Here is a 24,898-nt window from a genome sequence, read left to right on the forward strand (position 1 = left end):
GTGCAAAGCCCGAGGCTGGGAGGGCTCTGATGGAGTGCCTGAGAGCTGGAGAAGCGAAAGCTGTGATTAGAATATGAATGGAACCACAGGAGAGGGGGAGAGGAGAGGGGAAAGAAGAGGGGAGAAGAGAAAGGCGGATTATGGCTGAATTACTCCCCACACCATGGATAGCAAAGGAGGACTTTCTCCACCAGTGCGCAGGCGTGGGGCCCCACTGCTGCTACTCACCGACGGACACCGTGCAGATACCTGGGAGCACGTGTGGGACAGGGGGGCAGCAACATCACATGGGACACGGTGCACAGGGCCATACTTTGTTGGAGCAGGTCTGTGCATCCATTCACACTCATGTGGGAAGAAAGAAGCTGCTGGATATGAATGAAAGGTTAAAAAGGAAGTTGGAAATATAAAACAAAGAAGCAAAAACAGCATCATCATAACATTTTATTCATGTTGACTTGTCTGCAAAGCTTCAGATTAAACAAGACATGTACTTTAACAACTCATTAACGGCACACTATCTCAAGGTCTGCATGGTGGCTACTGCAGAGCCGTGACCTCAAAGGAGGATCTAATTAATTTCAGTCAAATAAGGAGAGGGTGGAGTCTGTATCTCCCTCAGTGGACGACGTCCCTTTTTTCCATCCTGTTATCTGCTTATTAGAGCCTCATAAAATAGGACAGGTGCAGCCACCAAAAGAGCCTCTTCCACCCGTCCTATTCTCACAGACTGCCCGCACAAACGGATGTGTACTGCTTTTGTTCAGTGAAAAGGCCCCAATTGAGTTGTGTGTGTGTGTGTGTGAGTGGGGGGTATGGTTACGCTACGTACTACATGTTGGTGGTGTTAGGGCTTCAATTTAAAAGAGGAAACCGAACGACTCTTCCTCTTTCGTTCTGCATATTTCCATTTGTCCTCACTGAACACCCAGCCGTCTGCTCATCACATGGAATATACACGAGAGTTGTCCTTAACTGTCTTCAGTGAAACTAAAACAACCTCAGGTTGTAAATACAAACAAAACAGAATGTCTTCTGATGGTTTAATGAGCATCCAATTAGTTTATAATGGACTTAATCAGGAAGCAAATACAATTTTTAAAGGTTTGAGCATCTCAAATGTTTCCGTTGTGTTCGTTCCTCTACAGTCAACTGAATATCTTTAGTTTAGGACTTGTGGTCAGCTAACATGAGACATTTGATTAAATTGTCTTGTGCTTTCTGAAACAGACCTAATGACCAATCAATAAATCCAGAAAAGAATCACCAGATTAAATGTCAATGAAAATAATGAGGTACTCAAATTTTTGTTTTCTTATGTCGTGCATTATAGTGGAACACATTACTTCCATTTGCTGGTTAAATCATTACATGAATCAGTCAATATCAGAAAATATATTTACATTTATTTCATAACTATGACAACAAACTTCAACCATAGTTTGACATTTGACCATAAGTTGTGCATTTTAGTGTATTTGTGCATCTCTTTATGATCCAGAAGATGTAGGTGTGTCTTCTCACCATCATCAGATTTTTCAATATTCAGTGAGGTCAATTTATATTTTCTATGTTGACAAAAAGAAAATACAATTATTTGTTTTTTCACTGTTGACATTGATACGGTTCAGCCGAACAGAATTGATGAGGATTTTTAACAAAATAACAGTTTGATCAGCACATGAACAGCATCTTAACTGACCCCAAAAACATTTACTTTGAGTTTGTGCCTTCAGCTGCTTTACCACCAAACAGTGATTTCCTTTGTTTTTAGGGATTGCTTTTTTTGGCAATTTGCATTAGACAGAGTAAAGAAGAGAAGCAGACAAAAGTCACATGTGAGGAAGATCTGAGGCTGGATTAGAAGCGGGGCGTCACAAGACAACCTCTTTGCTGCCTGTAGCTCAAGAAAGTTTCAGTTCTCTGATTTGAAAGCCAGTGGGTGCCTGAAGGGTAAGAAAACACATTTAACTATGTGTTTTTTAGGATTAATTCGTAATTTGTAGTATTAAAACATGCAAACCCAAAGGTTTTATCTTCTAAGAAACAAAAGAAAAAGAAGTCAAAGTGTTCGTATTGCTGTTTTGCCTCTCAGGTTATTTATGAATTGAAGTTGTATTTAAATTTGAGAGCATTTTTCAAAAAGCATCTATTTAAATATTTGTAATCAAACAGGAAATGCTGAGTTAAAAGTAACCAAATAGCAGCACACACAGCAGCTGATTGTGAAATAATCTTTTGTAGTTTATTATATACACATAGAAAAACATAACGGTGAGAAAGTATGAACATAAATGAGAAACTTCACATTGTTTTGGTTTGTGAACACCAACAAAAATGTCAATATACGAATTCCATCTAACAGCTTTTAAATTTCAATCAGTTTCAGACTATGTAAATTAAATCTCTACCTCTAAACCTTTCACTCACACAGACGTGTGTTTCTGTCCCCGTCCTGGTCAGTCGTTGTAGGGTGACAGTTTGAGTCGGGGGATGATGTTCATGGACTGCAGCTCCTGGAACAGCAGCTTGCAGGCGTACGGGATACGCAGCGAGGAAACGTGGCAGGAAGACTTGCAGTAGTGACACCTGGAAGATTGGAAGTGAGAATCAGACTGCAGACAAACCAGAGGACCAACGACTGAACTTCCACCAGAAGGACCAGAGTTTTAACTCAAAAGTGATGACTCAGTAGCCAATGAGAGCTCATCTATAGTGAGGTGATGTAGGAAGATAAACTATGAAGAGATGTAAACATTTTATTTAAAGTTAATGTGAACGTTACGTGAAACTTTTTTCCTGAAAACGACGATGCTACATTAAGTTTCTTGTTCTTTCAGTACACAGTAATGCACACCGGGTCATGAGGGGGACAAAACCTCCCGTCCATTGCCTCAGGTGTGTCCTACAACGCCTCTCCAGACCTCTAAAGGTTATCCTGTATGTTGGCTTCCAGGAGAACCAGATCAATCGATCTGCACTCGTCGACAGACGTGTTCGACTTACCACCCGGAGTATCCCAACAGGCCGCATTGCCCGCACACGTCCACCTCAAAGGCGTCACTGGAGATCATGAGGCGCTCCAGTAGCAACATACTCGCTCCGTAGCCGATCAGACAGTCACGTTCCATCTCGCCCAGACGCAGACCTCCGTCTCTGGAGCGGCCCTCCGTAGGCTGCCTGATAACGACATGGATGCATAATAATGCTGCCAGAGTAATAGAGGTATTGGTATAAGAGAGCAGCACTGCTCTATTTTTGTTATTTCTATAGAACTACGATGAGACTATTGATTGTTACCTGGTGAGAACGGCTCTGGGGCCTCGGGCTCTGGCGTGCATTTTGTCAAGTACCATGTGCTTGAGTTTCTGATAATACACCGGTCCAAAGTAGATATAAGCCTCCAGAGATTCCCTGAGGAAAACACGTAGATATCAAGCTCATGCATCCGTAAAGATCTAATCCACACTACAATACAGGCTATCTCAATTAACACTCAATTCAACAGCATAAACATCAGTCGGAAAAACTTTACACACTGAAGGCTAAGAACCTTCCTGACGACACACAAGGAGCGAGAACAATTCATGAAATCTACTCCAATAGGAAACTTCTTACTCGTCATATTTTTGATCTATGAATCCTCATAATTCCCTTCAGATAAAGCAAAGATGGGGAGCAGAAACAGATATGGTCACATCACAGCACACCTGAAAGGACACACGCACTGAGGCACACCTGGTTAAAAACACAGGACTGTCAGGAGCCCTGTCATGGCTTTATTTAACCCATAAACCCACTGGTGCTCAGCCCTTCTGTCCCATTCCCACTTTAACATTACATGGATTCACACCTCATCACCTTACAGGGTGAATATCAGGCCTGTATCTTTACCTATGCTGTACAAATGCTACATACAGATAAGGGAAAAACAGTGTATGAAAATGTATTTATTGTTTTGTTGTTGATGTAAACTAAATGAAAATTGAAATCGCTCTGAGGAAAGCTTTCAATATATGTCAGATATGATACTTTTCTATCACAAGCTAGTTTCATGTCTTTGTAAACTCTTAGAGAAAGCAGCCAGGAATGTGAATGTGTCTGAGTTGTGTTTGAGGGGATGACACATGCGCTCTTTATTACCCAGTGATTCCCGAGGTGACGTAGTCTTTGCCCTGGTAGCTGTATCCATAGCGGATGAGATCCTCGCACACATCCTTCACCTTGCTGCCTCCGAACGCCGTGCCGTAGTGAAACCGTCCATCCAGGACTCCGGCTTTCCCAGCCAGCAGCTCAATCAACTTTCCCACCTGGCAGAATCAGACACAATGGCTCCTCCGTTCATAACATAAATCATTTTGTACTCACTTCTGGCACCAAATGCTGATATTGTGGGTGAGAATAGATTACACATGTACCCCCGTGGGGTGGGACCGGCACTCTAAGGATGACTGATTTCAACAATTCCTCTGAGGTCCCACCCAGAGGACCCCTGACCCCATCACATAAAAGGAAACACCTACTCTCATTTCACTCTCAGGCCACAGACACATCTTCCCGAGCCAAACATTTCTGAGTCTTTTCCATGACAACCACAGCGCGCAAACACACTGGCACTGACAACTTCAGCAGTAAAGATCATTCAAGTTTTTACAGTGTCGGGGACAAAAAGCCGGTGGAAACGGGGCCAAGTTTCATGTCATTCACATTCAGCGCCATCCTGCAGTTCAGATATACCGTGCGTGTTTGATAAAAAAACTTCCACACGCCGCTACAGGCGGCGGCTTCGCTGGCAGCCGTCTCCACAGCAACAAATATCTGTTTTGTGAACAGCAAGATTGCTGCTTAGCGCCGTCAATGGACGTGTGCTCTGGAAGCCACCGATAACCCGGAGAGGAGAGGAATGGGGGATAATGACGGCGTTTGTCTCGCAAGAGCCGACACGAACTTATGAAGAGCGACGGTCAATGCGGAGGCGGAGGCGATTCAGACTGAACTCGGATGTCTGCAGGTTTTGAACTCGGTGTCAAATCTTCAACGGAATAAAGGTTGATTTGACCTATCTGACAAATACTACACAAACTATTAGAGCTGAAATGATTATACAATTAATTAATCAATTGACAGGAAACAAATCTACAACTGTTCTGACCAATCATTTGAAACAGTAACGCAGAACATTGACCGGTTCCAGCCGCTCAAATGTGACCATCTGTTGCTTTTTTTGGTCATATTGTCATATTCTTTGGTCAGATTGTAGGTCACATAAAGAAAGACATTTGAAGACGTCTCCTTGGGCTGTGGGAAAGTGTGACAGACATGTTTAAAAATAAACTACAACTGATATTATATAGAGCAGACAATTGATGGATTAATTAAAAGTAAAAATAGTCATCAGTTGCAGCCCTAATTTCAATAAATCACCTTTTCTGAAATTGTTATGGTCATTTCATTATTTAAAACAATGAAACGACTTATGGAGAAAGTACAGTTAGAGAAATGATTGTTAGTTTCAACCCAACAAAGTATGTTCTTCCACAGTCCGTACCGTCATTCTGGAGGGATAGCCGTGAGGGTTCATGATAATATCTGGACAGATGCCCGTGTCACAGAACGGCATGTCCTCCTGTGGAACGATGAGGCCACAAACACCTGATGCACAAAAACAACAACATATTGAAGTCAACGCACACATCTGCAGACGCAGCAGAACGGCTATACTTTTGCCGAAAAATGCAGATGAAGCACAACAAGCACTTTTAAGTGGTTTATCTTTTGATCGAGAAAAATCTAACGACAATAATCTAAACATTTGCTTGATCGTTTAAGTCATTTATCAAGCAAAAAAAACACCGAACCAGTTGCTGATTTCAGCTTCTTTCACGCGAGGATCAGATTATATTTTGCATTTATCATCCATGTAAATCTCATAACTTTGGGCTGTTGATTGGACAAAACAAGTAATTTAAAGACGCCATTTTGGGTTCCCCGAATTTTTCACTAAGACTTAAAGATAAATCTGAAAAATAATCAACATAAAGTCAGATATATTACTGTACTATCTTCAACTGTAACCAAAAAGTCACAGAAACCAGCTTTTTTTTAACTGAGCAAACAGTATTGACTAAAAAATAGAAGACAACTTGTAGTTAAACTATTTGCTGGTGTGGACCTCTGTCAGAATGACATTTCCATACTCATGTGGACAGACGGGGTCCTCTCTTGATTCACATGCTGTGGGGGACAAGCGCTCTGGTAGCCAGGAGTTTAAGTGCGAGTGCAAATGTTTGCTGAGGGGCCGAGGCACTCTTCCCTGGCCAGGGTAAACAGATTGTAGGCCCATTTGCAAATGTAAAAAAGAGAAGAAGGGGAGAAGAGAAGGAGAGCAGGAAGTGGAGAAAGGTGCTTAGCTTGACAGGGAGACCGGGATTACACTTCCATGACTTTCAGTTTAACTCCGAGGAAGCGGAGGGGATCAACTGGAGAGGAGAAATTGAATCCGTGCACGTGGGAAAAATTCACTATTAGCCGAGCAGTCGGCAACACAGCAGACTGTTGATGCCATACAGGATGTAGTAGCAGGATGTTGACCGGGAACAAGTACGGCAATTTGCTGGAAAGTCATCCAAGAGCAGGAAGAAGGTGAAAAGGAAAAGAGAGAAAAGGCGAGTACGGCTGAGCCAGAAGAAAAGGTAAAAGGGGAAAGGAAGAAAGAAAGAAAAGGCAGTAAAAAGAAGTTTGAATATCAGGGTAAAAGTAGGATAAAAGAGGAAAGCGAGCAGGAGGAAAGAAAGTGGAAAATGGAGGAGAAGGTGATTAGAAAGATTCAGAGGAGCGAGAGACACTAGTTCCCATAGCAGACATCCTCGGTGTTGTTTGTTTTGTGTGAAAGTGAATGATAAAAGAGGCATGAAATCAGCAGAGAAAGGCAAGACAACAGCAAGGGTCCAGAGCCCTCCATCACAGCTCATACAGCCCCACGCTGGCGGCTCGCACAATGGGCCCCTACTACCGACAACCCCTCCACCTCCTCCCCCACCTCCACAGCTGTGTGTGTGTGTGTGTGTGTAAATAATTAACTTATTCTGCTCTGCTGACCAGGACTTATGAGACTAGTCATGAGTAGCTGTAAGATCTATTGCTGCAGTTAAAATCTAATAAAATAATAAAACCTTGATTTGGGATTCAGTTTAAAATATGTACGTGGTAAATTCTACATACAAATACAAGCCCACTGGAGCAAAGTATCCCGAGCATTTCCTAAAGTGTCCGTGAACACCTCCACATGACTGCATGGAGCTCTGATTAACCCGACTAGCCGTACATCAGTTGCACATCTGGGAGTTTCTTCCAGCTAACCCCCCGGCGACCCCTCTCTCTTCGTCACTATCTGAGACAGAAGACATTGTCCCACCCCGAGCTGACCGTCCAGTGGCCACTGCGTTAATGAGGAGAGTAAATTATGCATGGCGCCAGTTAGCTTTTTGATTAAAACATCATACAAGCCCTCAATAGGGGAGGTGCTGCAAAACAATGGAGGTTGTAAACACTTTTTCTCCAGCAGCAGCAGAATACTGCTGGGGTGTAATAAATTTGCATAGTCTGGCACAGGACAAAGAGCCAATTAATTGAAAAGAGCTCTTGAAAGATGAGGACAGGGGGGCAGTGACAGAGCAACAGCTACTGAGACTTGACTCAACAAATGCTCCGGCACAGAGCCGACCAAAGTCCCCCCCCCCCAGTCATTTACAATCTCTCATGACAGGTTCAAATTGGGGGCTTTAAGTGGTGGATATTAGCGCAGTGCTCTTTATTCTGCACATTTAGGTTTGAGCCCTTTTTAGAGAGAATACGGTCCGACAGCGCTGAGGTCGGCACCTTTTTGTCCGTGCCGACTGGAGAACTTGTCTCCTATCTCTGGCCTCCTGGTCTGCCTGAGGAGGATCTTGATGAGGAAAGCATCTTCAGCATTGGATGAAATCATGACCTTCTCGACGTACGAGTCCGTTGTGCCCTTGTAGCTGCAGACAGAAAGAGGAAGGACGGCCGAAGTGATTTTCTTTACAGCAGGTTTTGCAAGAAATCAAAAACAAAAGAAAAGTTGAGCGGTTTCTTCTTGACATACAGAAGCTGAAGAGGTGGGTGTGATGTTGGGGCAAGAAGCGCACTCACCTGATGGGCACGTCTCTGTACTGGGGCTGGCCTGGCTGGGTACTGCCCTCCAGTGGTGTCTGGGTGACAGTTGGCATAGACTTGTTCACCAACACCTGCTTGTTCTCCACTTTCTCACCTGTGGCCCACACAAGACGTATCACACGGTTCATCACAGGGTTATGAGGGCCCGCACAGGCGCTTATATGATGCGACTCTTACCCAGCACTCCTTTTAATAACTCTCTGAAACTAAAACAACCAGTCTAAAATCTAGATAAAGTTGTGAATGACAAGAAGAACAGACATGCAACTACATGTGCATTACTGTTATTTGTAGCATGTTTATTAATCTCTTTTAACAATGAAAATTATTTCCCCTCTATTTACTTCCAAACAATTAAGTGTACGAAAGCGCATTAAGTGTGCTAATTAACTCATTGCACCATGATAGTGTCCTTCGTTGGGTCGTGCTGCGTGTGTGTCAACACAAACTGAAGCCACGACAAAGAAAGCTAAATACTTTGCTTGTGTTGAAATGTCATCAGTCAGTACTCGACTGAGAGCTTTTAAAGAACCCAATTAATTGAGACGTCAGGCTCCTTTCTTTCCCTGTAAAACAGGGAATCTTTAATTGGGACCTGAAGTCAAAGGCACAAACAGCTGTCAAACATTTTGATACGTTGTATCAAATTGAACATTTCTTTCCCATATCCCTTTGATTGATTGATCAATGATGTCCCACCCAAACATGTTTCAACAGCAATTACAAAACATTAAGTAAAGTTAGAATTTCATGAGGCCTTAAACACTTAAAAAATAACTTGCTGAGTAAAACATCAGTAACAAGCCAATGCCAGCAAAATAGAAATCCTGTGAAAGACTAAAGATGAATCCTGTTGTATTCATCATACAGTCAATCACAGGATTGGAGCAGTGGAGCCTGGAATAGAGCAGCAAGGCATCCTGGGTCTCTTCCAGTCCTGCTGGTACTCACCGGGGGAGCAGATGCCGTCAGCATCCAGGATGCTGTGCTTCCAGATTGGCTTTCGTGTGGTAGCATCCAGCATGGGCCCCATCACCTTGTCAAAGGTCTGGTTGGTGTAACGCCGCAGCGTGCACTTGGCATTTTTATAGACGAGGCACCGGCCAAATCCTGGAGGGAAACATCAGTATTACTGAGTGTCTGTAAAAGCTAAAATCCTGTGAAACTGCCAACATGCACCGTCACCTCTGTCAAGCGAGGCTTTGTTGAGGATCAGAGCGTCCTCAATGTCGTAGCCGCTGTAGCTCATCACGGCCACAGTGGCGTTCTGACCAGCAGGCAGCTTCTCAAAGTCGATCAGCTCGATGGTTCTTGTTTTGACCATGGGTTTCTGAGGGTACGCCAGCAGGTACATCAGAGTGTCGATACGGTTCCTCTGGTTGTAGCCAATAGTACCTGAGGAGAGGGGACAAGGAGATGTTTATGGGTATATGGAGCTTTCTTGTTAGTGTTTACCGGATGTGTATATCATGATTTTTAAAGTCCCTGTGTCAACGTAGGGCTAGGCAATAATCCAATATGATAATTTATAGTCATTAAATGGAACCATGTTGTGTTGTGAAATCTGACCCAGTTTCTGGATCAGCGTTTACAGCTGTTTCTAAGGTTACTCTATTTGTGGAAAGATCGGTCGAGGGCAGGAGATTATTAATGTTCTCTCTAATAATTATAATCTTATCATTAAAGAAGTTCATGAAGTCATTGCTACTGAGGTCTATAGGGATACTCTGATATATGTTTAGATGGCTTTACTCCCATTGACCTTGACAAACTGACTTCAACAATTTTTATGTCTAAACCTTGCAAATCAGTTGTGTGACTTTCTGTGTAACAACAGTTTGTTTGAGGATTTTACAATTTAAGTTTACAATTAAGTTTACAAAAGTTTACAATTAAATGAGAAAATACTCTGTACCTTTCATTAGTCTGTGTGAATTTAATACTGACAATTTATTGCATTCCCAGAAAACCTGCTGTGTAGTGATATATATCGTTATCGAGATACGATACGACCTGTATTGTGGTAGAAGAAACTGGCGCAGCGCTATGTCAATGCACACAATTAGTAACTGTCTTTGAATCAATTATGAGTGGATAATATATGTGTTAAATCCTGTTGGGTGGGTCGGGGCTGGGCCTGGTTAGCACCGTCTCAGAGCAGCGGCGCGGAGGAGCGGGCTGTGTTATGGAATAAAGCCTGGCCTCCCTGGAGGCCTTGACATTTGTCAGATGCTATTACTTCACAATCAGGCTACAAGCACATTCTGTGATAATAGGCCCGAGCCACACAACCAGATTTGCACATGTATAGGGCTGTCCACACAAAACAGACAAGGCAGAGGATATTGGGCCAAATATAGTTCCAGTCTGTGTTTTTGTAATAACGGGGGGGGAAGGGAGGAGGTGGCGGACGGAGGTAAAGCAGCGGGGTGGGGGTGACCGCAGCTCTTACGAATGTTAGCAGGGCCGTTTGGGGAAGTTTTGGTTACCAAGGAGCTGTGGGTGCGCACTCTGTGGTCTTTCGCAGCTGAGCACACTGACCCCCTGAGCACAGCCAGAGCAGACACAATGAATTGCTAATGACACTCTGGGTGACTGGCAGGGAAAGGGCCTCCGCACACACACACACACACAGTACAATGGAGGACCTACGCAAGCGCCCCATGTTTGATGTCCATGCGCATACACACACACACACACACACACACACACATACGACAAACACTCAATCACACATACAAATGTATTCTGACAAGAAGTAGAGCAGGAGCGGAGTTTTGGGGGAGACGGACCAGCTTGTATCTAAACTGTTTGTTATTCTAATGTCCTTTTGAACGATTTTAACTTGTGCAAATAAAACTTTAAAGTCTGAACCAGCAGATTTAGGAGGCTGAAGAATCGTCTTGATGTGAGATTAGATTACCGTCGGTGTCTGTGCTTGTGTGCATGCATGCACAGAAGTAAACACTGTCGCTGTGTGGAGGATGTACGAGAAAGGATTTGAGATCTTTACAGTTTAAAGACCTGCCTGCTGACTGAAGCTACCTGCTCAGCTGAGTCTTACCCATGGCCTGCTTGCCCATAGCACACTGGTATGTGTTCCTGGGTGACTGGTTGTGGTGCGGGTAGGGGATGAGGCCGGCGCACACCCCGAGCAACGTGAAGGGCTCGATCTCCAAGTGTGTCGTGACCCTGCAGAAAAAAAAGAAACAAAATAGAGGAGGCAGTCAGACCAGTGCGTTGAATGACAGAAACAATCAGGAGAGCCTTTTCCCATTTTCCCCCCAGAATCAGGTGCTGCTCACTTGCTAATCATGTGTTCATAAAGGGCGATCTGACAGTCATTCTCCTCATTGACATCCAGGTACTCCACCAGGCCCTCGTGCAGAAAGTCTTCAAAGGTTCTGGAGGCAAGACAAGTGTGTTTAAGTTGTATAAAAAACAACAACAATCTGCTCTTTAAATATCTAACGGTATAATTATCTGCAAACAAATAGGCTCTTAAAAACTCCTGACGCCCAGCCTCACCTGTAGCCCTGTGACATGTCTTCAATGTGTTTGTTTTTCACCATGGGCTGTGCCCTCTTCACGATGATGTACGGCCTGATGGAGAACAACACAGAACGGAGCAGAAAGCTGTCAAACTACGAAGGAGAGAAGTTTTACATATTCTTTGTTATTAAACACCAACACATTGGGAGGACAGATTATGAAAGGCTAATACATTTTGCCACTTTAAATTAAGCAAAGAATTCAAACTTGTAAGTAAATGTGACTGTGTTGTACAAAGGCCTGGCTGGTGTAGACTTATTGTGTATTACAGAATGCATCCCATAGCGTGTATTTTTATGCTTTTTTGAATGCCTTGTGTATCAGTCCAGGTTCAAACCACCTGCAGAGACGTCCTCCGTCAGAAGAGATGTAGACGCAGCGGTCTGTCAAGTTGGTGGAGATTGACACAAACTCGTTGATAAAACCCGCCCTGCGCATCAGTCTGAAGGTGTTGATCAGCTTGTGATGATCTCGAATCACACCGAGAATGTTACCTGTCGACATGATACAGAAAGAGATAATGCACATGCTTTAACTACACAAACACTCCAGTCCGGTTCCCCACCATCGACTTTTAACATATCCTGGTGTCAGTCTTGGACATGAAGATATTTTTTGTCCTGCAACCTGCAAGTGAGTAACTCCTGTTTCTGTTTCAAAGTAAAAGCGCTCGCGTTTCTCTGTGGACAGAATCCCTTCAGTTAACACAAAGCTTTTATTCTGAATTATTTGCAGGACAGTTTGTGGAAATATAATGACTTGCATGGTTCCATAAATTAGTAGAGTACCGCCTTTTAATTGTTAAAATCATTACCGTACTTACAAATGAGCACACTCTTCTTTAACCGTAACCTAAAATCAAGTAAAACGAACATTTATAATTAAACATTCTATTATTGTTGGCCATCACGAGAGGCTAACAATCTAAAGAAAGGAAGGGCTGGCGGCGGCAGCAGCGCTGCAGCAGAAGAAGCCGTCTGTGTGAACATCACACGCCTGCGAGTTGCAGCACTTCAGCGAGGTAACGCACCGCATTATTTTCTCAATTAATCATCCCGTCTATAACATGTCAGAAAATGGGGAAAAATGCCATCAAAATGACTCAGAAACCAAATGTGACGTCTTCAAATTACGTTTTGTCCAAGCAACGGTGTGAAATGCAAATATATTGTTTGACATCAGATCAAAGTAAGAAAAGCTGGAACACAGAAATGTTTGTAAGAAGACTCAAAAAAATGTTTCTAAATTACAGAAAGAATTTTTCTTTCGATTGATTTTAGCTCCAGTCTAAGAAAAAAAAAAAAAACGTATGTCAAAAAGTTGCAGCAGATAACCGATGTTACTATCCGAGTAACACGCAGTGAGCAAATTCTACTCATGGGTTAAATTCTGAGTCAAAAACTCCCGTTCGCAAACTTTAAATGGAAAGAAAAAGAGACGCAGCATGTGTATATGCAGTAGTGTACTCTGAACCTCCACGGCTGGTGAAAGCAGAGCTCAGGCTGCCTGCAGGGGTTTGCTCATATCAAGCCTGACAGACAAACGAGTGGAGAACAGAGGAGACACTGTGCTCTGCCTCCGTGTGACGGCACGTTTGCAGTGAACACTCTGAAGGGCTTTGACACCTGCTGCTACCAACTAATTAAATTGTATGGCAGCTAATATAATTTGACAGTTATCAGTGGTGAGACAAACATATACAGTAATTAAGGGGCCAAGTTGTGACTTAAGAATAATACCTACCGCTGCCATAAAATTAATGACTTATTAAATTCAAAATTGCTTTCTGTAAACTAAACAGAATATTTCCCCTTCATGCTCAGAAGCAATGCATTCAAAACAGGGAGGATTCAACTTTCCTTTCAAGTGATCTAAAGCAACAGCTTCCACTGTTCGTTCTCTTTGTGTTTATTATTCATGCATTAGGCTTTACCATTGAGGAAGACGAGGAAGACGCTCGGGTAGGAGAGCTCCTCTCCGCACAGCAGGTTGACGTCTTCTACTCCCAGATTGAAGGCCAGTTTGATGATCGGACCGTCCTCCATGTCGGTGGTGATGTGGGTCATCAGAGCCAAGTTCTTCACCAGACCACAGGCCTGCAAACCAAAAACAATGACGTGAACCACGAACAGTTACTATATTGTATAGAAGGTTACGTTTCTTTGTATTTACACTAGGGACGGGCGATATTGCAAAAATGTTCTGTCACGATATGGGTCAGAAAGCCCATATGAAATAAACACATGATTTGTCTACTCTTACTTTTCTCATTAAATGCAAAATAATCCGATTTTCTGAGAAATGTTAGTATGTGCTCGTTATTTTCAATAAAGAGAACGAGATTGTGTATCACAATATCTCGATATATGATTTCTTCACACTTTATCATTAATTGACATGTTACGCACAAAACAACAATATTGAGCCACGCATCTTTGTGAAAACAACACCACATCAATCTACAGCAATATTTAGTGGGCCTCTAATCCTGATTTAAAAAAAGGCTGTCCTCCGCAACAAGAGCTGTACCTTGTGGCTCATATCTGCTCTGCATGTTCCATGCATACTTTTAACTCCGATTTCAACACGGAGCACTGTCAGAATAACCTCGTCGCTGGACCTGCAGGAACAGGTGAGGTGTGGCCGCTGCAGCTCACTCACCTCTCCCTCGGGCGTGTCAGACGGACACAACATGCCCCACTGCGACGGCTGCAGCGAGCGCGGCCCGCTGACCTTCCTGGTCTTCTCAAACTGGGAGGAGATCCTCGTCATCATGCCGAGAGCCGAAATAAAAGAGAGACGAGACAAGACCTGGGTGACACCCTGGCGGTCCATCTTGAATCTCTTCAGAGACCAGTTGCCCTGTGGACAGAAAATTCACTATTATTAATTAACCTGCATATTAATACATTTTTCATGAACACAGGTAGTGCTGGAGTGACTTGCTTTACTTCTACCTGCTACTAAAGTTACTATACTCAATGTACACTTAGCAATTTCAAAATCTTAGTTCTGAAGAAGACCATGGGATATGCCTGAAAGCTCTTAGAATATCTAAGTCAGTACACCTTTAATTTAGACATTTTATAGCACTTTACATTCAAGTAAAAGATCATTTAAAAGTTATGGTTTGTGAAAGTAACTAAGGACTGTTCACATAAAAATATATTTATCGTTAATTAATTACCAAAATAGCAGTCTGAGCGTTGAGTATTCACACAGACAGAGCAGACAGGGACTCCTCAGTAGGCCGGATGTTTGTTGGCGTGAGGTTTTAAATCTGGTTCATGCGGGGGTGAGGTGCGTCCTTTCTAGTTACACTCACAGTGGATATGGCGTTGACCATGCCGTTGGTGATCTGATCCTGCCGCATGTGCTTCACCACATCAAACTGAGCGGCTCTCTGCTTGGGGATGATCTGGTCGGCGATTTTCTTCAGCTCAGAGTTGAACTTCTTAAACAGATCCTCAAACAGCAGAGACAGCAGCTGAGACAGAGAGAGACATTCATCATTGATATTATTCACTAGTCACATCTCCAGCCCGGATGTTGGGTAACAACAGTCATTTCAGAGAGTTGTCATTGTATCTTCATAGTCACACTCTCAGATCTACTGGCACCTCGCATTTGTTCCTGCCTTTAATCAGTACCGAGGTGTGTTTACAGTCAGATTTAATAACCAGGTGCCGGCTCACCGATAAGCCTGACCTGGCCTCCGTCCCAGGTCCCTGTCCTCCTCCGCCAGGCCTACAGGAGGCAACCTCTCTCACCCCCGCCCCCCCCCCCCCCACCCCCCACCCTGAGCATTAGCATACATCAAAAACAAACAGGCAGCGCTGCTGAAAATTAATAAAGAAATTAAGCTTCCATTGCGCAGCCGGGCCAATTAGTTGAATGTCAGGGAACCATAATTGGAGAGTGAGGAGATTGCTGGCGTTGTTGGTGTGTAAGCCCCCTATTGAAAGAGGGGCCTGTGCCCCCCCTCCTCCATCTTCTGCTCCTTATACAGAGCAGGTTGGGGGGGAAATTAAAGGCCTTAAGACAGCAGTAATTACATTATCAGAGCCGGGCCTGCGGATTAGCTCAATCGCTCCAGTCAAGGCAGCAATTCTATTGTCACGGTGCTGAAAAATCCCCATGCTGCCACTGCCTCTGGATTTTGGTGCCACTGTATATCTCTCTCCTGACAAAGCCAGGCTGAAATACAGGGGGGGGGGGTTGAAAACAAAACAGGGAAAAACAAAGCTGAATAGAAATAATGAGTCATATGAAAAGAGAGGGCGGCAGGAACAAAGACGCAGGTGAGAGATCAGGGCTGGAGCAGCCGCTGTCATCTGGTCCAGTGCTGTGACGCATTCACACCAAAGCACGCGAGGGATATTTGTTCTTGTCCACACGTTATGAATCAGAATAAAGCCCGTTTTGTTTTCTTGCGAGTAAAGAAAAGGTAGAAAACACCTTTCAGTTATAAACACCCAGTTCAACAGGGTGCCTGTTAATGTCAGCACCGACTTCCTGTTGATCCGTTGACAAATTAACAAATAAAATGAACTAAATGGACCTGCAGGTCTTTGTCTGACTGGCGGATTACTTATGGCATTACACCAGGAGTTAATGAGAGCACATGGACCATCGAGGCTTACCTGTCCAGCCAACTCCAGACGTTTGTTGCCATAGTAATCTCTGTCGTCCACCTTGTTGCCCCCTTGAGCCAGGATCACCCTCCGAACCATAACAGCCAGGTAAATACACTTTGCCCGAAAGTTAAACTCTTTGACCTGCAGACAGAATACCCAATGATTACACTCTGTGGAATACACCGAGTGCACTGTGATTCTTGTCCGTCTGTTAACCAACATACGGGCACGTGTGTGAGGATAAGAGACGCCAAAAGCTCTCTGGCCTCCTCCATCTTGGTCTTCTTGGGGCCTCCCCACATGCGCTGTCTCCGCACTTTATTCCCGAGGTACCTGAGAGCCTGAAGCACAGAGCAGCAGATACAGCCGAGGTCAGGGAGAGCCGAGTGATGACGTTGGTATGGATGAGATACCCCAAAGAACATACCGTAGCGATATAAAGTTGTTTTTTTTAACAAACTTCATCGAAAATGTTTAACATTTGCAAAAAAACAAACATATAACGTCATCTACCCACACACCTGCCCTCCAACCAATCCAACCTCTTGGGCTATAAGACCGTGACAAAAAGATAACTAATAAGTAAATGAATTAAAACAATCAATAAATTTAAACGTAACCACGAGGGAAAGGAAGAGGATGTGGGATGATCAGCCATCCTTGACAAGTGTCATAGATTAAATCTAGAAGGTGCTAAACGTTCTAGACACAATTTAGTGCATCAGTGTTAAACAAAATGCTGGAATTAGATTTATTTCAAGAAATATTGGATCAAAGAAAGAATCAGAGAGAATCCTATGATCCTGATCAGGCTTTTAATGCAAACTTTCTGTACTTCTAATAAGGTATCTTTGGGGGCATAGCACCTTTTTTGTCTCCTGTTGAAGCACCGCAACTTTTGATACTCAATGCTAAGAACAAACCTTATTTGGCATACAACATGTAGAGCGGTAGAACTGGTCAATAGTTCTGTATTTAAAGGCACTTGGTGGAAGTGTGTTTGAGGCTGATTGTAAAATGATTAACATGTGTGGAATTTTCAAGAAAAAGCGCACAGAAAACACATGTGGGAGGTCAAGCAACACACACACTCACTTCTCTGGAGCCCTCTACTGAACTATAGAAAAGGTCAGAGGATAATGAGACTTAAGACCTTTTGCAAGACCACCCAACCTGCATTAGAGATATACATATATATATATATATATTTAGTATGTACACATGAATACCCTGTGTGAAAAAAAGTTATTGTCTAATTTAGAGAAATAAAAGATATTATATATATTGTAATATCACATATTCATATTTATTAACTGATGAAATCTTCAGATATATCAAAGTATAGATCAGTAGAAAAAAAGATGACAGGCAAATATAGTTTAAGCAGATTACTTATCATAATCTGATAATGTTTCTTAAGCCTCATCTGCCTTTAATTATATAGATTTAGGCCTCATTGTGCACATTACAATGAGCCAATGAATACCGTGAGCAGACATGGTGGAGGCCGGCAGACAGAGGAACATGAGCGCTGCGGAGGCTGGTTGCTAGGAAGCAAATATGGCCTCAATATGGCCTCATCAATGCATCAGCGGTTCCTCGAACAACATAATCTTTATGAAAAACAAATTGGTCGATTGCATTCATCTGTAGATGTCAAAGAAAACATGCGGGGCTGCTGAATAAACCACCCGAAGCATTACTTGACTGGCTGGGAAGACAAAACCTCCGTCACCTGATCACAGAGAGACAAAGAAAATACCGTCTGTCAACAGACACACATCCTCCTCTTCAGACGGAGGTAACGAGCACGTTAGGGCTGGCTGATAATTCAACAACGCCGCTTACTGACTTCCATCTTAATCATACTGTAGTGATGTTATCATCCGCTGAGTTGTTTTTTTAAACCTCAATATTTTTGACATTTTCAGAAATATGCTTATTCACTTTGTTGCCGAGAGTCAGATGATAAGATGACCACTGTTATGTCTGTACGCTAAACATGAAGGCGGTTAGCTTAGCTTAGCACAAAGACTGGGGGGGGGGGGGGACAGTTAGCCTGGCTCTGTCCAAAGGTAACATTCTGCCTACCAACACATCTAAAGCTCACTAATTAACACACTACGTCTGCTTTATAGATTTATACAAATACCAAAGAGTGAGAATGTCAAGTAGTGGATTTATCGGGGGGTTAATGTGACTTCCCGAGTCTTGTTGTCTCTGTGAGTTTGCCAGGCAACCTGCAGAGACTCCAATTAGTAAGCTTTATGCTGAGCTCACACTTTACTAGAGCGACAAAACAACAGGCTACAAGTCATTATTAATGGGAGCCATTGACACGAAGCGACAAACGGACGCCCGACACTTGCCGGCGTGTGACGGGCCACAGATCAAAGTTGAGCTGGTCTTAACCTTCTTTCAATGATGCGGTGAAACTTGTTCTGCTGTACATGTATATTTACAGCACAGACACGAGTGCTATCAATCTTTTCATCTGACGAATACGTGTATTTCCCAATGTGTCAAACATCTCCTTTTACAAACAAGTTTAAAAAAGGGATACACGGTCAAAATGAATGCAGCTGAGGTCTAGATTGCCTGACGTTTAAATGCTGGATCCTACATTTCCCATAATGCAACAAATTGCATCCATTCACTTGACCATCCTGCCTGTTAAATGCACACACCCCACAAACTCCACACCCACAGTTTGTAGCGCAGAGGATCTGTTAACTTATCAAGTTCAGGCTGAGGAAAAACCTTGATAACGTCAGCTATTTTTCAGATTTGTTTGTGATGTTTTTTTTCTTTAGTGAACTGAATATAATCAGGGTAAACCTTAAAGTTCTGCTTCAGTGTATTTAATCATGCACTTTCAATTTTTTTTTATGGGCTCTCTTTCTTGTCTTCTTATTTCTATGTACTTTTACTATTTATGCCTTATTATCTATTAGAATTGGCAGTTGTAATTTCATCATTTGTTCATGTTTGCTTTTTAAACAATCAAGTCTGTATGTTTTGTTAGCTTTGTAAATCGAAATAAAAAGAATTTAAGGCAAAGTAGCATTCCTTCTAACTAGTAAACTGACTATTAAGTGTAAAATCAGTGGAGTATTCTTATAATGTTATGATAATTATTTCAACCACGCATGGACCACTGAGGTACCTGAGTCTGTGTGAAGATCTGGGCCTTCTGACACTCCTCCAGGCTCGGGGCAAAGCTGGCCATGACGTGCTCCTCCGTGCCGATCATCTGCACTATCTCCTGGTCACTCTCTACGCCCATACCCTGTGTGAACGACCAGCAGAGAGTGTGTGATGGGAAGTGAGATTAGAGGACCAAGAGTGGATCAATATTTCAATTATGAGACTACATAAAGACCTTAGAAATGAGGTGAAATGTACACAAAGTAGACATTCTGCAACTAGTAACTGGAAGAAGAGGTGAGCCAGGAGGCATAAGGAGGAGCTGTGTTTGTACACGGAGGGAAGAGTGAACTGGGAGTCATGAGGTTGTCTGACATTTGTTTATGGAAATGTTAAGCTATGGGAACTGATCCGTCTGTCCCACACTTTATCGAAGGTTGTTTCTGCAGCCAAACACGGGGGAGGGACGAGGAACAAGTCACCCAGGATATACAAGTGCACTGCAAACAGAGCGAGCATGCAAACTGCGTCCTGCGGATAAACACTCAACACTCACAGGTCGACGTGTTTGGAGAGATTTGTCCTGGAAAGGAGTTAATGACGGCAGCTGTCTAACTGACATTTTCATTGAGGGCAAAGGGCGACACATGAAAATGAATCTGATGAAGAATTACTGAAACGACCGACTTCTAACTGCACTAACCTGCAACAAAAATCACAAAATGCGATATGCATTATTAATGCGGTGTGAAATCATCTATTGCAGATAACTCAGGCTGCAGTGAAACAGAGCGAACTATAAAACGTTATTCCATCTGATGAAGTTTCTTTGGAAACAAACTGAAGTTTTTGGCCTCAGTAAAAACAACTCATGGAGCTGTCTCGTAGCGCCCCCTACTGGAGGTCTAGTATCACTCTGCTGTGTCATTTTAATCATCAACAACTCTTTCACCTTGAAAATGATGGCAATGGGGGCGTCCTCCGACAGCGTGTTGTGTTTCAGGTAGAATCGGCCCTGTTTGACGATCATATTAGTTCTGCTCTTCTTCTCATGAGTAGAGCTGAAATTTAAGACAAGATAAAATCAGAGAAGATGAAGAACCAGAAGGTTTGACAAAGAAAGCGAAATATTTCACAATAACATGAGAAATGGAAACAACGGTAACATAAAATATGTAATTCCGTCTTTGTTGTAACTGCAACAAGTGGCAGTGTTCGGTATTAAAAAGGTGTTTCGTGGAGTATTTGAGATTTAAGATCACTGGGGTAACCGACGCTGCATGGCTGCAGGTAAACCTCAAAGAATTAGATGAAAACAGCCTGACCACTGACAGAATCGATCTCTGGAAAAAATAAAGCACCGCCTTCAACGCAGTGACAAGTAACAAACCATTTCAACAGGTCAGAAGAATCACTTTGCTGTTCCAGGCTTTTCATTTAGCGTCTAACTAAAAGCTCAGAATAACACGAGGAGACTTCTTGATGATAAATGCAAATAAAGACATAAAAACAATGTAAAATTGGTACAAGTTCAACTATTTGTTGAAGGTAAATCAAAACAACTCACACATTCTACCTCTTGGAATGTAAACTATCTACTCTGTTTGAGTTCTGTTAACGTTTACAGACTTTTTGAATGTCGATTATTAGGAATGAAAATGGAGCAAACGGTAAGAATTAATGACCACATTTCAAGAAATGATTTGGCATTTGAGTCTGATAGTCTGTTGACGGTTTTTTTGTCTGTAGAGGTTTTGTGTTTCACAAGCAGTTGCCTATAAATCCTGCAATATGTGCAACTATTATCAATGGCAATGCAATTAGTTTGAACTCTGTCACTGCACTGAATGGATGATTAGGGGAGAAGTTGTTACAGTACCTGGTAACGGAGGCTCCAACTGCCCCCTTCCTGTCCTGCTCCACAATGATTCGGTTCTTAGACAGCTGTTCCTGGATCAGAATGACTTTCTCCTGGCCTTTTACAATGAAATAACCCCCTGTGAAGCAATACCACATGGAGTGTATTAATAAATGTGAGGGTGTGTTATTGCTCTCATTCTGTGTCATCCTTTGCGTACCTGGATCCAGAGGACATTCATTGAGTTTAGAAATCTCGATGTGCGTCTTTCCTGTGAGAACACAGTTCGAGCTTCGCAGCATGATTGGCATCCTGAGAAAAGCAGAGCCTATGAATGACTTTATACTAGCACTTTATACGTTATTATATTATAGTGTATATGTTTGTAGATTCTTTTGTATCCCTTATGGACAAAAAACTGTGAAATAACAGCTTAACATTATCAAACAGAGCAGGTGGAAGTTATAGGAATACTTCACCACCAAAACTACCATAAAATACTCGCCCTGTATTACCTCAAAGAAAACGTGTTGCATGCCCCAAACAAACGAGATAAGTCTCGATGAATCGAAGGCCGTGTTCAACAACAGCAAAGCTATACTAAAACATCGGTTTTCAAACTCTCAAACAACACATGCAGTATAATCAAAGTCTCATTTATCTCGTCGTATTCTCACTACTTCTCAAACACGATCATTTTAAAACACTTCCGCACAAACAGTGTCACGCTCGTGCAGGTGCTCTCCTCGCACTAACGAGGAATCCATCAAGAATTTTCTCCGTTTTTTTGATTCTTTGTTCACCGTGAAGGCAGGCGAAAAAAAACTCAGGGCACACAGGGTGAGTAATTGATATATGAAATGGTCATTTTGGGAGTGGAAGTCTACATTTAAGATCAATTAAAAAGGAGAGTAGTATTAACGGCGAGTAAAAGATGTTGTATCCAGTCATAAATTAAATCTGGGCAGGATGTGACACTACGATACCTTCCAATGGGCAGTGCATTGCGGATGATTCTCTGACTGCCACGAGTGTACTCTATGTCCACTGTGATGGGAGCTGAATAGGTCATCTCTCTGAGACGACACTGTAAAAACAGGAACAGGAACAATGAGTGAAATGTTCTGACATTTGAAGTCATCATAGATGCGTTTGCATAATTACCAAATATCTTTATCAGGGCTAGAACTAATGTTTGTTTTTAAATGATCGATTCAACGCTTAATCTATGAAATATCAAAACATAGTGAAACATGTGCATCAAACTTTAGGTTTCTAGAACCCATATATTTGTCATTACATTACTTTTTGGTCTGATGAAATGTTCAAAAACAAACAATTTGTTAATAATAAAGCGAAACAGAAAATTCTCACATTTGTGAAGCTGCAAATATTTGACACTTTTGAAATTATAAAAATTGTCGACGATCAATCATCTGTAAATTGGCAACTTTTCTCTAATTAGCAAAAAACTAAGATGTTAAACTGCAGCTACACCTGCCAACAAAGGTTCATACTATTTCACAACAAACTAAACTCACTTCATGAGGAGATACTGGTCTGGTTACGTTGAAGCTTTCTTCAACATCAGGCATGCCAACGTAGATATTGAGGTATCTGCAAAGAAAACATTCATAAATATTAATAACACCATTCAATATTCTCAATACAATCCGCTTCATGCATGTCTGCAGTGTTAGATTACTGTCGGTTAAAAACGATGATGTTCACGGGACTCACTTGAGGTACCACATTGGATCAGCATCACTTGTGATCTTCTCGTTTGCTTTCATTATTTTCTTTATCTGGAAAACCCAGACATAAACAACATGAACATACATACAAAACGATACAGCTGTACACACATTCAAGTTAGAGTTGTGTTTTACCTCAACATTGATAAAATAGTTAAAGGAGTCGATGTGCTGCTTCACCAGCCCTTTCACCTGGAGAACGGATTGAACAAGTCAAAATGTAAAAATGTCAGTTTGTGATTTATGTAGTGCTGAAATAATTAGTCTGATTAGTTTATAAAGTACCTTCTTGTGACCAGAAAATATGGAAATAAAACCATTTAATTGCAGATTATTAGCATCTACCCCTATAATATTTCTGAGTGTGTCGGACTATTGTAGGCAAGGTTGCAAATCCATGATTATAGTGTAATTACTGCATTAACGTGAATCATTTCATTCACTAGATTAAAGACAGACATCCAACATATACCATGATAGAGGATTTATAGACTAGTGTAGGGTAATTCAGTAGGGGATATTTGGGGTAAACAGCAGGTGGATGAAGGTTGGTCCGTTACCTTTAGAAAGGCCGGTAACAGTTTCCATTTTTCCTGTAAAAAATAAACACAAAACAACACGTCAGGTTTTACTGGACTCTTGTCATTAACCAGCAGTGAGCGCACATTGCTTGAAACACTTTATATTCTGCAACCGCAAGTTAAAGTGATCAAAATATCTTCAATTTGCAAACTGACAGTTCCCCCGAAAGAAATATGAATACGTGCGACTCTACAACCGACACCCTGTCTGTGGTTTCGGTTCATATAACGTTAGCTCTCCACAAGCTGTTTGTTATGTTTTGTCTGTCGTGATAGCCACCATGCTAACGTTAGCTTCTCCACTCGTGGTGTGGAACTTTCGGTCTTTATTCCTCCCGACTCACCGCTATAGTGTTGACAGGAGCCGCCAGCTCCTGAGGAGTCATGTCACTAAACTCTCCTCCGAGTACCTCCATGGTTATCTCCACTGTTCAACAGCAAACACACAAGACTCTGCTCATACTGTCAATGTTGATATAATTGTGTCGTCGGAAGTCGCTGCAGCATGCGACCTCTCATGTGTTCCACTGTAAAACGTCCGTGTGGGCGGAACAAAAGAAAGTGTTCCGCCTTTCGTCTTTTTCTTCACCTGAAAAAAGTCGTGCGATCTTTTGCAATAATTAGAGAGATTATATTATAGAGATCAATGTATGCATGTCTGTAGGTATAGTTAGTTCGTTAACTCATTGCACAAACCAATTTGGCAACTCCAGGCAGTGTTGCCAAATATGCCAAGTAGGCAGTAGGCACATATAGACAGGTATTGTGGATTCAAAGTACTGGTGCTTTACTTGTGTGTATTTCGATTCGTGGTCATGTATTATTTTATTATTAGTACTTAAAGTGGCCAAATACTAGCCAATTGAGATAATTAGTAAATACAAAAACATTTAAACTAAATTAAATGAAAAAACGTTTCTCACTTTGTTTGATTTGTCCAGGTTGGTGAAACTTCTGCTGTCACTGCACTTCTCCAGAAACTCAATCAGAGCTGGACTTGAATTTGACTTACTTGATACTTAACTTTATATAAACTCAAAGCATAAAGGACATTTCATAAATACACCAAATACTAGACTTTCAAAACCATCAATTAACTTTATTGAAATAGCTTTTTTTTGACAAATTAATCAAGTTTACACATGTCATATATACTAAGAAGGTCTGTGGCAT

The 24,898-nt window shown here is 42.2% G+C and overlaps 1 protein-coding gene across 1 annotated transcript; it reads right to left on the reverse strand.

Moving 5' to 3' along the window:
- Positions 1-2,238: 2,238 nt before the first annotated feature.
- Positions 2,239-24,200, reverse strand: polr3b (polymerase (RNA) III (DNA directed) polypeptide B). Its single transcript, XM_079269211.1, has 28 exons — positions 24,070-24,200; positions 23,705-23,737; positions 23,280-23,336; positions 23,131-23,195; positions 22,932-23,007; positions 22,377-22,477; positions 21,611-21,702; positions 21,412-21,529; positions 20,485-20,593; positions 19,552-19,674; positions 16,610-16,726; positions 16,392-16,526; positions 15,074-15,235; positions 14,410-14,610; positions 13,682-13,844; positions 12,089-12,242; positions 11,725-11,799; positions 11,502-11,600; positions 11,261-11,388; positions 9,382-9,591; positions 9,148-9,306; positions 8,173-8,290; positions 7,879-8,021; positions 5,549-5,652; positions 4,144-4,310; positions 3,301-3,414; positions 3,007-3,180; positions 2,239-2,589 (listed from the first exon to the last, which is right to left on the reverse strand). Exons 1-28 carry the CDS (start codon positions 24,139-24,141, stop codon positions 2,460-2,462), a joined length of 3,399 nt encoding a protein of 1,132 aa, XP_079125337.1. The 5' UTR covers positions 24,142-24,200; the 3' UTR covers positions 2,239-2,459.
- Positions 24,201-24,898: the final 698 nt, after the last annotated feature.

The sequence above is a fragment of the Melanostigma gelatinosum genome, assembly GCF_949748355.1.
Source record: "Melanostigma gelatinosum genome assembly, chromosome: 1".
NCBI classification, from domain to species: Eukaryota; Metazoa; Chordata; class Actinopteri; order Perciformes; family Zoarcidae; genus Melanostigma; species Melanostigma gelatinosum.